The 18,169-nt window shown below is 35.1% G+C and overlaps 4 protein-coding genes across 4 annotated transcripts; 3 read left to right on the top strand and 1 right to left on the bottom strand.

Moving 5' to 3' along the window:
• Positions 1–75: 75 nt before the first annotated feature.
• LOC145642198 (large ribosomal subunit protein uL1c) lies at positions 76–3,682 on the bottom strand. The gene is made up of 7 exons (XM_081693297.1): positions 3,143–3,682; positions 2,190–2,369; positions 2,027–2,081; positions 1,259–1,386; positions 947–1,030; positions 575–700; positions 76–490 (listed from the first exon to the last, which is right to left on the bottom strand). The coding sequence occupies exons 1-7, from the start codon at positions 3,506–3,508 to the stop codon at positions 353–355; spliced, it is 1,077 nt and encodes a 358-aa protein (XP_081549423.1). The 5' UTR covers positions 3,509–3,682; the 3' UTR covers positions 76–352.
• Positions 3,683–5,274: 1,592 nt separating this feature from the next.
• On the top strand, positions 5,275–7,854 carry LOC145556484 (protein RETICULATA-RELATED 4, chloroplastic-like). Its single transcript, XM_081618143.1, has 8 exons — positions 5,275–5,927; positions 6,300–6,368; positions 6,465–6,596; positions 6,691–6,744; positions 6,863–6,907; positions 7,043–7,182; positions 7,275–7,400; positions 7,514–7,854. Exons 1-8 carry the CDS (start codon positions 5,400–5,402, stop codon positions 7,560–7,562), a joined length of 1,143 nt encoding a protein of 380 aa, XP_081474269.1. The 5' UTR covers positions 5,275–5,399; the 3' UTR covers positions 7,563–7,854.
• Positions 7,855–8,833: 979 nt separating this feature from the next.
• Positions 8,834–14,672, top strand: LOC145642199 (F-box/WD-40 repeat-containing protein At3g52030-like). Its single transcript, XM_081693298.1, has 9 exons — positions 8,834–9,234; positions 10,176–10,370; positions 10,629–10,683; positions 10,889–10,987; positions 11,236–11,339; positions 12,639–12,728; positions 13,137–13,279; positions 13,925–14,009; positions 14,096–14,672. Exons 1-9 carry the CDS (start codon positions 9,104–9,106, stop codon positions 14,460–14,462), a joined length of 1,269 nt encoding a protein of 422 aa, XP_081549424.1. The 5' UTR covers positions 8,834–9,103; the 3' UTR covers positions 14,463–14,672.
• Positions 14,673–15,431: 759 nt separating this feature from the next.
• Positions 15,432–16,319, top strand: LOC145556485 (N-terminal acetyltransferase A complex catalytic subunit NAA10-like). Its single transcript, XM_081618144.1, has one exon. The coding sequence runs from the start codon at positions 15,535–15,537 to the stop codon at positions 16,132–16,134; it is 600 nt and encodes a 199-aa protein (XP_081474270.1). The 5' UTR covers positions 15,432–15,534; the 3' UTR covers positions 16,135–16,319.
• Positions 16,320–18,169: the final 1,850 nt, after the last annotated feature.

Raw genomic sequence — 18,169 nt, forward strand, 5'->3', positions numbered from 1 at the left:
TCCTTTTGAAGATATGATGAGTACTTCTATATCTTTTAACTTATTGGCAAAGATCTTGCACTTCGAAGCTATACATGAGCCACAATCAAACTATTTTCATTTAAGAGTCCAAAACTACAAAGCGTTTTCAGTTTTTCACTAGTTAAGTACCAACCGTGAATACAAAATTACAATAATAATTCGTCAGCCTGCTAGTGAACATCCATGTCACTGAAGAATTCTGATTCATACGAAGTCTTTTCAGTCCCGAATTCCTCATCCTTGAAGTGCTGCTTCTAAATTTATTGAAGAGCTCCAAAAATTCACGTAGCAAATGTAGAAAGTAGTAAAACAAAATTTACACTAGGCTGTCTTAAGCATTTGAAGGAAGCTTATAATCAAGCATCTCCCTAATGTTTAACCGAACAGATGGTCCCATAGATGAGCTGATATGGGCACTTTTCCAGTATACCCCCTTAGCCCCGGATGGCTTATTGGTCTCCACTGATTTCTGGAACATAATAACAAAAGGTTAAATTTTTTTGACATAAGGTACATGTTTAACAGTGATGGATTGAAAGATCAAAGTACATACAATAGTGGCAAGCAAGTTTATGAGAAGATCCTCCTCCTCGAAGTCTAACTTTCCAAAGGGAATGTGAACGATTCCTGTTTTATCAACTCTAAACTCCACCTTCCCTTTCTTGAATTCCTCCACTGCCTGGAAGATCATAGAGCACAACAATTTAGTTTTCAGTCTCACTATTTCCACAGCGTCATGTCCAGCTCAAAAACCCCTCCCTCAAAGTATCCTCCCCGCTTTCTATGTTAGCAATGAGTTTTTTTCTTTTTCTATATTAAGGTGCAGGGAGCGGGCAGATGCCACTGGCCAACAATGCAAAGGAGTCCAGGATGAAACATCTATTTATTTCCTTGAATATAAGTTAATAGGGCACAATTGTTTTACCTGAGCTACGTTTGGTGTGACCGTACCAGCTTTTGGAGTTGGCATGAGCCCTCGTGGCCCCAGAATCCTTCCTAGACTGGCAACCTACGGCAAATACCAAAGCAGATAAGTTTAGGAGCTCTGAATTAGAGTGGGGAAGAGGGAGGCAAAAAGACAATCTTTCGAATAGCTCTGAAGTCTATCTTGACCAATCAATTTGATCAAAACATCATACTCAGAAGCCATCAAGCATGAAGCACAAAAGAGATTCAGTAGCAGAGTTCTGGCATATTTCACACATAATGACAGAAATCAACAGAAAAAGTGCATCACCTTAGCCATCATGTCAGATGTTGCAATCAATTTATCGAAGTCCATGAAACCCCCCTTTATCTGTTCTATTAGTTCTTCTCCACCAACTATATCTGCTCCTGCAGCTTTGGCTTCATCAATTTTGTCACCTGCCATTACACACATTTGGGATGAGATGAAAATCTTTGAGAAACTCTAAGTGGAAGCACAAGGAAAGAAATTAATAAAAGCTCTGTCCAACTCAAAACTATCCTCTTACTTCCCAGATGAAAATGCCCCAATCTAGGGAAGGTCTGACATTCTATCACTCTTTAACTTCTTTCTCATTTAGTGAATAGAATTTTCCAAATGTTTCTACAAGCAGATGTTGACATTAACTAGCATCATACTCTGTAACTCATATAATTGATGTCTACAGCCTATATAAATTCTCTTTTTCCATAAGTACAATCCTCTTATTTTTGAGTTATCTTGATTATTTGGGTACAGCAATAACAATAGTCCACAACATAACTGCAAGAAGGCCTAAAGTCGAACATAACTCCTAAAATCCAACTCTTCAATCTACCACACAACTGTTTGGGCAACTTTACGGGGGATAATAATTGTTCTGCATATATTTACTCTTCCAGCTCCCCTTATATGTTGATAATAGCATTTTACAAAGTCTTTGTAGCCCATGCTACTACACAGGTACCATCCACACCAAGTAAAATCAGCATAAAATGCACTCTACCTTTCATAAGCAACTAAAACAGATGAATCCCAACAAATCATTATAATTAATACCTTGGGCAAGCACAGCTATTTTAACAGTTTTTCCAGTTCCCTTGGGCAAACTCACCTGTGTAAAACTACCTTTTAGAATACAAACTTACATGATAAGTATAAAAAAATCCAAAACTTAAAAGGAGAAAATCAAGGGACGACAGTGGTTATCTTGGAGACATACAGTTGCTCTCAGCTGTTGATCATTGTATTTAGGATCAAGATTCAAGCGAAAGTGGGCCTCAGCAGTCTCTACAAACTTTGTAGATGACATTTGCTTCATCAATGATATCGCCGTCTTCAAGTCATATTCTTGCTTGATTTCTCTGAGCTTTTGAGTCTCTAAGAACCTCTTTGACCTCGTCTGATAATTAATCAAATAAAAATCAGTACATAATTGATAGAAGTCCAATCCTAAATGATCCAATGAACTAACATATTAAACATCCATCTGAAATACAGGGCATACGATCCCTATGAAGGAAAACTCATTCATATAGACTGATACTAGGCATCTTATCCAGAAGGAAACAACCACATAATACTCAATCCTATTAGACAGGCATTGAGAATTGAATCCCCACCCTCATGATTGAAAGGTCAGAGGTTCGGACCGCCACCATGACTAAGGTTTTATACTCCATTGTGCTTATATAACACTCAACTTCTTTTCAGCCAAAAAGTACTAATCACAATCCACTTCATTCAAAAAGTAGCCTCATATACTCATACAGATGCAACTAAAAAGGGATTTGGAGGGAAAATCACCCAATTATAAATATATATAACAGCAAATGAAGATATTTAGAGACATAAAATTATCAATGAATGCACTTAAATTCTAAGAAATTTCAGAAAATCTAAGCTACCCAGAAAGCAGAGTTAATCATTAAGCACATAATTCACCAATTTCAAACTTAAAACAAAGGGAAGAAAACAGATAAATGATACCCGTACTCGATTAAGAAAAAACAACCAAACTCAATTATAAATTATACAATGATAAATGAAGCACAAATAGAGACATAATGAATCACATTAATTTTCTAAGAATTTCCAGAAAACAGAATTAATCACTAAGCATATAATTCACCAATTTCGAAAATAAAAAGAAAGCAGAAAAGAGAAAATTGATACTCTGTCTCTCTTCAAGGGCAAAGCAGCCTTTCCCTTCTTAGGCTTTGAAGGCAGAGGCTGAGGCAAAGTCGCAACACCGCCACCCTCTCCGTCCTCTTCCGACGAGTCAGCAACAACAGCTTCCGCCGCAACAGCCGCAACAACATGAAAATTACCAAATTTGGGTGAATTTTTCTGGGAATTGAAATCAACCCACTTGAGACATCTTCTTTCCCTTTGATTGAGAGATAAAGGGGAAAGAGAGAAATTGAGGAAAAGGGGTTTAGAGTGGGTTTGAAAAGAGGGGTAAAAGGCGAGGTCTTGCTGGTAATGGCAGGAGGAAGAGGCGTAACAGAGGGTTAGAGATGGTGGTGCAACAGAAGCCATTGTTGCTCGCAGAAAAGAGAGTGATGGAAGTGCAAAGAAAGGAGAGTGAATTGGCTATCCAAATAATAATCAGATAAGAAGAAAGGAAGAGATACTAGAGAGAGAAAATGACAAAGGGTGAGGATGAGAGGAACACACTTGGATTGTAGAGAGAGATTGAGGTGATTATAGCTTTTGGAATGAAAACCTCTTTTTTTTTGGGTATGAGGATTTGAGGATACATAAACCCATAAACTAAATATGGGCCAAATGTGCAAAGAGTAGTCACACATTAGGTCGTCTCATTAGTCAAAACCAACTAGCTTTTTGGCCCGTTCAATGCACGGGTGGTTATTTGAGTTAATTACTTTCATATGCAGGTTTGCTTTTATATGAAATAATTGTCTTATTTTTAAAACTTAAAAGAAAAAAAGACTCAGGGTAAAAATGTGAAAGAAGATGAAGAAATTTATTTAGATATATATACTTGAAGATTGTAAGATATGAAAAGATATATTAGTTTAAATTATATTTAAATTAGGGGATGAAAAGACAACTTTTATTATAAATTATATCTTTATGTAATGTGTACTAATTAATTGAATTTTATTTTATTATGGTGGAAATAACACACTTCATTTTCTTACTTGAATTTGCAAGTTGTAGAATGCATAAAGACTTAAACATAAATATTAAGAGAGGTGACATGTGTCATATGGGGTATTGAGTGACTTGTGATGCCATGTGTCATATGAAAAATTTGTGGTTTGTGTTTTTAAATACTAACTAAGTATAGAGTATAGATATAGATTAATCATCTGTTGTGACTCTTGAATGCAATTTGATAAAACTTTTAAACGGTCATTGAAATGAACCGAACTTATACTCAGAGCTCTCTCAATTTAAGGTTGAAAGCGTGGATTATAGCATGTAACTCATTCTCTAGTTGACTTTGTAGACTTACTATTGTTCAAAATTAAATTTATAAGTCTTTGGTGACACCTCATACATTCACTTCGAATTTGGAAAACTTTTCAGTAATTGCTCCGAAAGGTGGGTCATAAGCCTTTGATTTTGCACGATTTTTTTTTACTTTTCGAGCCCATAAATTGATGAGGCTAGGATGTTTCCTAAAGACCTCACAAGACCATAGTAGTTCGTTGAAGAGAACTCATTCGTGGGTCTCTATAGCATTTCGGTCTATTGTTAATTCTATTATGGTTCCAAACCAACTTTATGACCAAGGGAAAAGAGAAAAACCCAAGTGTTTAATTCAAGTACAATAAAAGAATTCTGAAATTGGTGTGAAAGCATGGATTATAGCCTTTGATTTAAGATGATTTTTGACATTTTCTAAACGTGGAAAGGATAGAGGTCGGGGCGTATCCATGGTTTCTATGAGACCCCAGCATACCATTTTGGGTGGCTCGAATCTTATGTTGCAACTTTGGACTATAATTGCAACAGACTTCCAAATAAAATAGCTACAAAAATGAATCGAATCCATTCTCAAAACTCAGTAGACCTACTGATAAGCCTGTTATGGTTAGATTTACTGAAAATAAATGAGTTGACTCCTCAAAATGACCATATTCGGCTTGAACCGGCAGTTCACGGTCGTGTTTAGATCGGAAAACCCGAAAGAGGCGTGTGGGAATGTGGGATGGCCTTTACTAAACAACGGCTTGCTTTGTTTGGGTGTGGCAATTAGTTGTTATTATGTGCCCCACTTTATAGCTAACATAATGCATAATGGTTGGCCTTTTCACTCTTTTATTTTTTCTGTTACTTCTTCTAAACCACACCTTTCTTTCTTGCTCCAAATCCCCTGTCTTCTCACTCACTCAAACAGTCAAACACTCTAAAAACATACCATCACTTTGAAGCTCACCCAAATATCTTCAAGAGAGAGATGGCAACCATGGTTGTTCTCTCTCTCCTCCCTTCTCACTCCTCTCAATTCTCCTCACCTCATAAATTTCAAACTCACCATAATTTTCCATCCATTAAACACCTCTCTATCACCTACACCCCACCAAAATTCTCACTCACCCGCCTCGAAAGACACCGCCTTTCATCAAACCAAATATTTTCTAGTGGTGGTGGTGATGGAGGAAATCACGGAGGAGGTGGTGGTGGAAGTGGTGGTGGTGGTGGTGGAGATGGTGGTGATGGAGATGCAGGGGAGAGAAACAGAGCAGAAGCAATTCTTGCTCTTGCAGAGGTAGGGAGGTCATTGGAAAGCTTGCCTAAAGACTTATCAATGGCGGTTGAAGCCGGTCGGATACCGGGTTCGATTCTTCGTCGTTACTTTGAGCTTGAGAAGTCTCCAATTTTCCGGTGGTTGCTTCAGTTTGGTGGGTTTAAAGAAAGGTTGCTTGCTGATGATCTTTTCTTGACTAAAGTTGGCATTGAATGTGGTATTGGAATGTTTACTAAGGTTGGCATTCTAAATTACATTATTTTCATGTGGATTTATTTCATGTAAATGGGATTTTTTGAAAATTAGGAAGTACATAATATATTTATTTGCATCCATAAATCTTCGTACAAAGTACTAAATGAAGCTAAACATGTTCCTATTTTTGGAGTTTTAAAGTAGTCATGTCATCGTGTGGATATATTTTTTTGGTCATGGGCACATATATTAACTCGTTAGTTACACTTACACATTAGTATTTTAAAATGACTAGGCTTTAAGTGACACATAACATGAAATAACTTATAAGTATTGTTAATTAGTATAATTTCGATATAATGACTGTTATGACTTCAAGTCACTGAAATTATATTGATTTTTTCTGATCTATAGACAGCTGCAGAATTGGAGAAACGTAAGGAAAATTTTAAAAAGGAATTGGACTTTGTTACAGCTGATGTGGTATGGATGCTAAAACTTTCAATTCTGTTTACATTTTTGGGAAACAACTTAATTGCGTAGTAGATAACACATGAATCAAATTGTGTTTGCTGTTAGATAATGGCTCTGGTTGCAGATTTCCTGCTTGTATGGCTTCCTGCACCCACAGTCTCTTTACGACCTGCACTTGCACGCAGTGTAGGACCTGTGGCGAAGTTTTTCTATGGGTGCCCTGACAACGCATTTCAGGTTAATTTAACATAAGCTATAAAATATATATCCAGGCTAGTAACAATATTTTTGTATCAGTATAAATTGACATTCTGAGTCCTACTGCACACAGGTTGCTGTTGCAGGAACTACATACTCAATTCTACAGAGAATTGGTGCTCTCGCGGTATGTTGGCAGCTCATCATAATCAGTATACTTTGTACATACATGGCCTGATCCGCCTTCTAACTAGCAGATCGAACACATTATCATCTTGTAATCAATGATTTTGTTTGTTTTGCAGCGAAATGGAGCAAAACTTTTTGCTGTTGGAGCCACATCGTCTGTGGTTAGTTCAATTCATTAGTTACCAATTATACACCTTCTAGAGTTCTAGACTTCTAGTAACATCATTTTGAAACAAGATCAATAAGATTTCACATAGTTTTCAAGTAAATTTAACCAATTGTATATACTTTTTCAGATTGGTACAGGAGTTACAAATCTGCTGTTAAATGCAAGGAAGACTATTGATAAAACCTTTACAGCTGATGGAGAAGACATTCCAATGCTGGCAACCAGCATAGCCTACGGTGTATATTTATCAGTATCTGCCAACCTTAGGTAACACAGACAATATCCCGAAATTCATATTGGATCAACACATAGTTGTGTCATACAATATAGTCAATAATTTTGTCTCCTTATCTTTATAGGTACCAAATCATAGCAGGAGTAATCGAACAAAGAATTCTGGAGCCATTCCTACATGATCAAAAGCTTATATTAAGCGCGGTCTGCTTTGCAGTACGGACAGGAAACACATTTTTAGGCTCATTGATGTAAGATCATTAGTACTTAAAACATTTTTTCATAGTATATAGAGTTGATTATATATTCTTTCCTAACTCGATCTCTTTCTCTAATGTATTACTTGTTATGTCATTGGTGATAGGTGGGTGGATTTTGCTCGATTCATTGGAGTTCAAAGGACACGCGAATAGTTAACATTTGAGCCATGGATCATTTTTTGATCTTGATCCTAGGCTAATTTTTGCTTATTGTTTCGATGGCCTTGATCATTTTTCATTAGCAAATAGTTATTATTTCTTCCTATTTCTCTTGAATTGTAGGATGCAATAGTTCATTCTAGCATTGTAGATTTGCCCTATTCGATCTTGAAATGGAGATCAGTCAAGCTTTTGATTGTATAGTATTAGTGTATTCAGACTTGTTATACAATCCCCGAGTTCTTTTTATATTCGGGTAGTAATAAGCTTTGTAATGTTTCTTGAATTTATGTATTGAATTACATGCGAAGTTTTTGGCCCTTCACAATATGATCAACAGGAATTAAGAAGTAACCATACATCTATGATTTAACTCTCAAATATATTTGATCATGAAATTTGTAATATTATCATATTTATTACGAGACTTAGCTTGGATGTTGTACTAATACGACAATTACAACAAAAGGCTAAGGCTTGAATATTCAATTCGTGTTAAAAATAGTTTAAGGAGGTTCAAAAAAAACACGAACTTTTAAAAAAAATCGGGTGTACAATAATTATTGTACATCCATTATAAAGATAACCTAAAGTGATTAAAAGTTACCTTTGAAATGAATAAAAGTTACCCCAATATGAGTTAAAGTAACCCAATTCAAATAAAAATTATCTACGCTTTATTAGTAAAGAATCAAATTTTAAATGACTAAAAATCAATTATTAGTGATTGAATGTAATTAAATTACCTTTATAAAACTTTTCTTGTTGTTGATTTATATAAAAATTGTATTATGTTAAAGTTACTCAAAAAAAGACAAAAAGTTACCCTAAAATTAACTAAAAGTTACCCTTATACTGCTCGATGTACACTAATATTAGTGTAAACTGGATGCATACAAAAGTTTTTGCAAAAAAAATATATATTAGCTAAGGTTTCGATGTTTTTATACATAGCTCCATCAATCATTAATGTGCATAAGACAAGTACTAATTTTTGCTTTAATTCTTCAAGTTAGCATGATCCTAATACCTTAAAGTCTTAAATAAACATTAGGTCACTTATACCTTAAAATGATTTCACATTCTTGTGAATCCGTAGAGTTCTTATAGGTCACTTATCTCGTGATAGGGAAATGAAGATGATATATGTGGTTCGCACGTTTTTGTTTATATCATTTTAGAAAGTATAAAATTTGTCATTGTATTATAGGTTGTGATTGTGAACAATAATCAAATAAGTTTTTTTTTTTAAAGCAAAGAACTGAAAGATAATTTAATAAAATAAAATAAAATAAAATATACGAGTAGTTTACATGTAAACCCTAATTTAGGAATTGATTTTGGTATATATATTGTGAGAGCACAATTCTCTATACGCTCCCAACATAAATGTGTGCTAAAATCAATTCCTTCGCCTATGTAAATCTGTAATCTAGAATAAATTAAAAGTTAGGTTAAGAAATAAAAAAAGTGAAGAAAAATTGGGAAGAAAAAAACTTGGTAGGAGAGAGAGTGTCGTAGTAATTGTTGCAGAAATGAAAACAAAGGGAAGTTCAAAGCAGAGGATCAACAACTTTGAATTACTCGACCAAGATATTCTCTGTGTTGTCTTCGCTTTCCTCGACCTCTTCGATATCGTTCGCTGCTCTGTCGTCTGCAAATCATGGTTCTTTTTCTTTTTTTTTTTTTTTTTTAATTTCACTTTCATTCTTTTTATACCCAATTTCATCTCTTTTCTGGGGTCTAATTCATTTATATGTTGGTGTTTTTACCTAATTATGTGGGAATTCTTCAGTTTCTGTTGATTTTTATATGAATTTTCGATGAAAGTTTAATTCTTTTGTTTTTATTTTTTTTGTTTTGTTATTTATGATTGAATTTGATTAATTGAAATGAATGAATGGGTATGTTGTTTTGAATCTTGGAGTTGCCTTAATTATTGGTAGTTTGATTGTTCTTACAAGTATTAATTTTAGCCCAATTTCATCGAAAAATTGATTACTGTGTAATTTTTATGTAATTAAGTAAAATAAATGATGAAACAAATGGTTGTTTCTCTTGAGTTTTTTCTTGAACTTTCCTTAGCTGTGAATATGATAGGATAACATATTTTGCAGTACTTTATTTTTTATTGTTAAATGTCGAGGATCATCAATTCATGTATACTGGATATCACAATCCACGTTTAAATAACCCGAATTTCCATCATCTGACTTGTACTGCTCAAGTTAGTATTCAAAGCATCAAGTTTGTCTAGGTTCACCGTCTTACGGGTACTGGTTGGAGTGTTGAATTTTTATGTTGTATTTGAGTGTCCCAAGGGTCAGACATGGTTATAATGTTGTGGAATGTAGTTTTCAAATAATCGAGGTCAATAAGTCGTATGTGCCCAATGTGGCTCGTTGCTCTTGCTGTCACACTGTTCTTAATGTTGTGGAATAAAAATAGATACTTAGTTTCTTATTGGGTTATGATCACTGAATACATTTCACCACAAGCATGCTTCGCGTAGTAACTTTTGGAATTGTGTGTGTATGTGTGGGTGGGTTTGTATTAGTATATCTTTAACTGATTGATACTGAACTAGCTTTTACTCATTTGCTGAAGGCATCTTATCATAAGCAAATCAAGATTAATGCATTCATTGTACCTTAAGCAATGGAGTAATGAGGCCTCCAGCTCGTCAATTGATGTGGGGAAATCATTGAACATGGTACTTGAGGATCTGGCAACACGGCGTCATAGGTCTGCTCTTGTTGATGGTTCTTTTATTGTTGATCAATGGAAAGGTCATACATCCGGGTAAAGTCATGCATCTCTCCTTATAATTCATTCCTTGTTACTGAATATATATTTCCTGTAAGACCCATTACCATCATGAAAATTTGTTGATGATTGAGTTAAAATGCTTCCTTATCCGAAAGGGAATAATAAACTGTCTTGCATCTTCATTGGGTGGTAGATGCTCTATTCATTAATATGATTAGATGCAATGTCTTTGTCTCACACTTTTGGATTTTCTCTACAAAGGACACTAATTTTTATCATTTACGCATTTAGGATTGACAAATGCCGTATGAAGATGGGTTTGATCCTGACTGGTGGAGGTGACAAGGTATTGTTCCCTTAGTCATATTGCACTTTGCTCACATTCTATTATGGTCACAGATGTAATTATGGTGACTACCATCACAATCTAACGATTTTGACTGGAGTGATTAATTCCTTTGCGTAGCTTTTCGCTTAGTATCTTCTTTCCTTGGATGCTTCCTTACTTTTACAGCTTACAGACTACTTATTTTCTTTTCTTTTAACGCCAGTTTATGCGTCTATGGTCATCAGCAAATTACAAATGCTTGGAAGAGTACTCTCTCTCTGATCTGGGTCCGCTAGTTGACTTTGATTTTGATGAAAGCAAGGTAAAGTAGAAGACTAGATGTGCAGTTATGCTTTAACCAGTGGCCAAAGTCAATATTGTCAAGTAATTCATTAAGACGCCACTGAACTTAAGTAGTGCTATAATCACGCAGTAGGTTCTCACCTTCTGTTGTTTTCTTTTCCCCTGTTGTAGAATCTAGTTTCTGTCGGTTATACATATATTTGTTGACATATATATCTTTAATTTACAAGTTTGTGACCTCTTCAAATCGTCACCATATTTTTATAGGTTGTTGGTTTGGCTGGGACCCGTATATGTATATGGAGGCGCCATGGAAACCGTAGTATATTTCCTTCTCGTGAAGGCACATTCACAAAGGGCTTATGTATGAGGTAGGCTGTGCCCTCTGATTGATAATTTATATTTTTGTTTTTAGTTGGCTAAGGCATGCCCTTTTTAATTTCTATCTGATGACGAAAGAAATCTAAGGTCTTATCATGTATAATTGGAATTGTGTTATTTCATAATGACCACTGACCAGTTTCTATAATCCAGGTGCATTTTAAATCTATAATCGTTTGCTTAACATCTAGTTTTAGGCGATCTCTTGGACTAATTGCTAAATTCTACATTACTACTATTGCACTATTTGGATGACTTTCATGCTGAGAAAACTTGATAATATATATATATATATATATATATATATATATATATATATATATATAGGTCAAATGAGAAGTTCCTTAAAATGAAAAGGATGAGAAGGATTTTATGTGCATAAAATTTTCACTGAATGTGCATATTTTTTGAATAAAATGTGCAAAAAAAATCTGACCGAAATTGAATGTACATATTTTTTGCGCATAATGTGCATAAGTTCTCGTTTTTCCAGAAATTGCAAAAAAAGTATCAGGTCAAAGATCAAATATGCACATTTTGTAGAAAATATATGCACATTTAGTTCAAAATAAATGCATATTTCATCCTTCTCATTCTTCTCATTATAAGATCCTTCTCAATGGATCCCAACCCTATATATATATATATATATTCCTATTACTATAGCTCTAGTGTTTGAACTCTTTGAAGCATGTTTTGACCATTGCCTCTAGAATTTAGCTTAAATGTCATATACTTGTACTTATCAGTGACTGCTAGGAATTTTTCTGTAATCTACTTATGGCTTGAGCCCTGAAAATTGCTTTAATAACTAGGCAACAAGAGATAGGAAATAACTTGTTGCTCATATATGACTAATATGAGTTTGTTTCATTTCTAACTGATGAGTCTATGTTTATTGTCAGTAATGTTAAGAAATCCCATTATTTCATGATTAGTTGTGCATTTCATGCTTGCTGTTAGTTGTAATTGTGTGATGAATCAACGAAGCTGAAATTCTCAAAATAGTTTCAGCTATATTATATATGCAGCTTTGTTGTGCTGTGCAAGCAACTCAGTGCTTGACTGCAAGTGAGGTCCTTTTTTCAAAGGTGTCAATTGTCGCAAATAATGGTGATACAAACTTATGTTGAGTATTCTTAAAATTCTTGTAAATGAAAGGGAATTTTTTTATATTTTTTTTCTTGTAATGTATATTCTTTTTCCGAAATGTATCCAATACTATTCTTCACACTTTTATAGCTTTTCTTTGTGGTCCTTACGTGTGTTATTATATTGTGTTCATGAAGGTACATGGATCCAGAGGCTATGGTTGGATGCGCGGATGGCACAGTTAGGGTATTTGACATGTATAGTAAAAGTTGTTCTCGAATAATCCGGTAATTTGACCCATGCTCCCTCCAGTATTTTTTAAATTTTCTCATAAGAAGTATACAGTTAGTCTAAGTGATCTACATCAATTTTGCCTCCATTCAGTTCTGACCTAAAGTCCTCAACATAGCAAAAGTTTGAACCTTGATGCAGCGTCCTTTTTCAGGAAATCAACCGGACATTTCCAACCAAAATTATAATTTACAGCTGTCATTTTTACTTTTGCAATGTTTTTTATGTCAGATTGTTCTTCTACAGTGTCACTGGCTGTTACTTTGAGATCTTTGGTGTTGTCTTCTATACCCTCCAGGGGGTAGAGAATGTTATATACAATAAACTTCTCATCATTGTTCTTTTGGCTATCACCTTTTCTTGAAATTGAAATTTCTGCAACTAACTTTGTTCTTGATCTGCAGAATGCATGCTTCTCAAGTAAATTGTTTGGCTGTGGGAGAGGACCAGTTGGTTCTGAGCGGCTCATCTAATGGAAACATAACTGCATATGGTCTATTGTCTGATCAGCGAGTTGCTAGTTTACAGCCACCCAATCTTAGAGGAGGTTTGATTTTGTCTTCCTTCTATACTGTGATTAGTGTGATTAATCACGAAATTTGGAAGATAATTAGCATGAAGGAAAGCTTGTTGTTAAAATATTGGTCTTGATGGGAAAAAGATCCTTTAGTGTTGTCATTTTCCTCTACCTTTTTTACAGTAATCGTAAATTTTTGAGTTGGTATACTTTCGTCCCTAAATAACAGACCACATCTGCTTTGGAGTCCTGTATTACGGAAAATAGCTGAGGGCGGTTCAAATAAGGCAATGTAAGCTTAATTAATTTAAGTTTAGGGCTACTAAGGGCTACCCAATTGTGAATTCACAACTACTATAAGTTCTTAAGTTAGTGAATTCACAACTACTATAAGTTTTTAAGTTAGATAGTTAATACAGGAAAACTCAGGTGTCTAAAATACCATAACTATCTGTCACAATTTAATTATTTATTTTTCCACCTTACCTATGTAATCTTTCTCTGGAATTGTTATGAGGTGCCTAAGGGTAATGAGGGATTGTTGATCTTCCGAACTTTATAATGGCCTATCATTTTGGGATGAAAATAGATGAGAAATGTTGTTTTTTTTATGGGACAAAGGAGTTTAATATAGCCTCAAAGTACGATTAATTAATGTTATATATTGCTCACCAGGTATACATACCTTGTGCTACAATCCCTCTTCTCATTTGGTTTTTGCTGGATCATCGAATGGTTATGCAGCTTGTTGGGACCTTAGGTATTGCTTTCCTAGCTCTGTCAATTCTCCTAGATTAGCAACTTATTTCAGTTTGATGTAATTATCACCTGCTCACTAAATTGTAGGAAAATGCAATCACTGTGGAATTTACGGGTGAGCCCTAACGCAATCTATTCAATGCAACATCTCCGACATGACAAATTGACACTGGTTGTTGGTGGCGTTGATGGTGTTCTGAGAATTCTGGATCAGAATACCGGTGAGATCCTCACAAAGTGTGTAATGGACCAAAGCAACCCCAAACTGACTTCAACAAGAAGCTTGTACGGTTCAGTTGAAAGAAGGAAGGTGAAGAGATTAACTGAAAATGCTATCATTGGTCTTATTCCTGTCACTGCTCGGCCACCCGTAAAATGCTTAGCCGTGGGAATGGGAAAAGTTGTCACCGTTCATAGTACAGAGTACATCAGAATGTGGAAGTTCAACGTGTAAAGTGGAAATTTATGGTACATATGATTTTTGTTCCCTTTCTTCCTCTTGTGCAGCAGTAGTCTCGGCCTAGGAGATCATGTAATCTTGAATCTTATTCACAATTTTTTGCAAGGATTCGCCTTGAATGGCTGAATCATTAGAAAACAAATTCAGAATGTAGCTGAAAGGCAGAAATGATATAAGATGTTGCCTCTTCATTTTCAGTGCTCATTGCTCAGGTCTAATAATGTTTCCTCTATAACAAATGACACCTACCTTGTGTATTTGGGTGTATATATATGTATGATCATCATTTACCAATGTGTAAAACGCCAAGGTTGTGCACAAGACGTACATTACACATTATTGTGCATGGCTTACACGCGCTGGCTGTATTGACGAGATCCAATGGTAAATGCACGCGCATGGCTTGTACGTGCTGGCTGTATTGAGTACCCTATGTTCACCGAGGACATAGGGTACTCAAATTATTCTAGAATCACCTCGAAATCACAAGGTGGAGATCAAATAGAACTCGTTGCATTAATCATCGAACTTTCCATTAAATTTTTTAATTCATTTTCTTGTAAATTCTAAACTATACTCGCCGAGGTTGTTGGTAACTTTTTTGTTTTATAAAATATATTTTCAAACAAAAAAAATGTTTTCCAAATCCGTAAATATTGCAAATTGAAAATTCTAACCAATCTGGTTCATGTATCGATTTGATTGCAAAACATGTTACTCCTATTAAATCTGGTTCCTATTCCGATATTGATTTGATCGCATAACACATTTTGTATGTCAATTACTTTGGTTAGAATTTTTTACAATATCTAAGATATAAGATCAATTAGACAATTATTCAATTTTGTAATACTTTGTAGAAAATAAAAAATAGAAAATTAAAAATAAAATGGGTAAGAATATATTCTTCAGCCCAAACAAAAAAGCCCAATCTAATCAATATAACGCTCCTACGACACTCTCACTATCTTTAGTTCAAGCTTCTTCCCCAAATTCTTCCCAATTTCACAAACCCTAACCCTAGAACTCCAATTCTCGCCCAAATCTCCCAATCAAGAATCCAAAAATGGTGTGCATTAGGAAAGCAACAGTCGACGATCTTCTCCAGATGCAAGCTTGCAATCTCCTCTGTTTACCAGAAAACTACCAGATGAAATACTACCTCTACCACATCCTTTCATGGCCGCAACTTCTGTATGTTGCTGAAGATTACAACGGCAAAATCGTTGGTTATGTGTTAGCGAAAATGGAGGAAGAAAGCTCGGAATGCCATGGACATATCACTTCACTTGCTGTTCTTCGAACTCATCGCAAATTAGGGTTAGCGACGAAGTTAATGTCGGCTGCTCAAGCTGCAATGGAACATGTTTATGGTTCTGAGTATGTTTCTCTTCATGTTAGGAAGAGTAATCGTGCTGCTTTTAGGTTGTATACTGAAACTTTGGGTTACAAGATTCATGATATTGAGGCTAAGTATTATGCTGATGGGGAGGATGCTTATGATATGAGGAAGCAATTGAAGGCGAAATCGGGACACGGTCATGGTCATGGGCATGGGCATGGGCATGGGCATCATCATCATGGTGGAGAATGCTGCTCTGGTGGTGGTGGTGGACGTAGTATCGAGGCGGGGAAGGCGACCGGTAGCCTCCAGACGGCGGAGTGAGCTTACGAGGTAATAATGGTATTGTTTTTGTTGGTGATCATGTTGAAAAGAGTATTGGTGAATGCCAGCATATTTTGGTTGTAATAATACTGTTGAAGGTTTCTTGTGATCATGTGATTAATGTTACAATTATTGTGTTATTGTACTTCAAATTGTGGTTTATGAAAGGTTATTGATTGATTTTATATCTATTATGTTGATGATGCTTGTAGAATTATGAAATTTTGGTTGTTGGTTCAATTGGCTATTGATTTGAGTAATTGGTTTTCATATGTGATCTTTAGTAAGGTTCTATCTGGGGGTGTTTGGTACAAATATTGGAAATGGAACGGAAAGAAAACAAGGGTGTTAATGAATCATTAAACTCTTACCTTTCCAATTGTTTGGTTTAATCGTGGAAATGAATCACTTAAACTTGTGTGTTTGAGGCGGATAGTGGTAATTGATACTATAGGTTGTAGAGTGGTAACAATTAGGTGGAAACTATTGCCCCTAAGTAAGGTACCTCCTAACCAAACACTCAATAACGGTTATAGTTATTGAATCCGTTTCTTGACAAAACAATGCTTTCATTAAACATGCTCTTTGAGTGATTAGCTTCCAAATTTAGGAGGTGTAGAAGCCAAATGCTTATTTAAATTGTGATTAGGAATATGTGATGCAAGTTCTTGTACATTGTGTGGCCATGTAGTAGCTTTTTTTATTTGGTGTAGTAATTGGTATCAAGAATTATTTCTGTTTGAACTTTGTGTTTATACGAGTGTTCAGGGTTTCTTGATTTGGCCAATCGTACAAGGTAAACACATACACTGGGTGTACACTATCACCAGGTTTCAGTAAGGATGATGTTCCCTTTCTAAACACATTTTGTTTTATTATCATGGTAGTGGATCGCTTCTGCTAATTTTTCGGCACTACATGATCTCAAAAAACACTCTCTCCGGTTCTCTGTTGGGGAGAACATTTTCATTCACCTGATTCACGCCATTTTGCTTTTATCTCTCTCTCAATTTCAGCACTTTGGACAATTTGGGTATCATCATTTTCTCGTTTCACCCTTAATTTCATAACCCCTTTCCCCCAACATCATTTTTTCTTTATGTGTACATTAATATCGAGAAATCAAAGTCAAAATTCTAACTGAGTGTTTGTAGTTTTGGGATTTTCTTGTTGTTAGTTGTGGGATTAGGGTTGATTGAAAAATTTAAAGAGCATTTGATGAAGGTGGCAGTAATGGCTGCGTCATGCAGCCGTTGGTGTTGGGTGAAAGTGTGGTGGTTGAAATGCCAAAGTGGTTGGCGTGATAAGCATTAGTGATTACTGATTAGTGTGACTATATGCATCAAAATGTGATTATATTAGCCTATCAAAGATACTATTATATTAATGAGGAGGTTGTGAGTTTGCATTAAAGAGTTAAACTGTGAATTTATGTGTACCTGAGTTTTATTAGACTAAAGAGTGACTACATGATTATAGTAATGAGAGTATATGTATTAAAGAGTGACTATATTTTTTTTATTATGTGTCTAGGCTAAGTCATTATAATACGGAATAGTGACTATACGTATTACATCGTAAACATGATAATAAAATGCTGACTATATTACAGTGTGATGGCCACATGGATCAACGATTGATTATATTTGTATTAGAGTGACAATATCATTATAATTGTGATTATCTAAATAATTGAAGTCTTTTGCAATAACATTCATGATAGACTTCGGTTTCAATTGGATTTATCCTCTTTGCCTTAATTTCCCTTATTATATGTCAAAATTAGTCATCGTTTGAATTATACCTAAACTTGCATTTGAAAGGAACATGCCCTTATTTACTTATTTGAGCACCTATTGTGGATGATGAAAAGAGTTGGTTCTACATTTCTACTCTCTGAATAGTCTCTTTTGAACCCTTGATAATTTTACAAGTGGTGTTCTGAAATTTCAAAGTACTTTTGGCTTCATTTTTGGACGATTTTGTACATTCTACTTGGCTTTATTTACATTAAGTTGCCATTGGTACCAGCATG

The sequence above is a fragment of the Chenopodium album genome, chromosome 8, assembly GCF_948465745.1.
Source record: "Chenopodium album chromosome 8, dcCheAlbu1.1, whole genome shotgun sequence".
NCBI classification, from domain to species: domain Eukaryota; kingdom Viridiplantae; phylum Streptophyta; class Magnoliopsida; order Caryophyllales; family Amaranthaceae; genus Chenopodium; species Chenopodium album.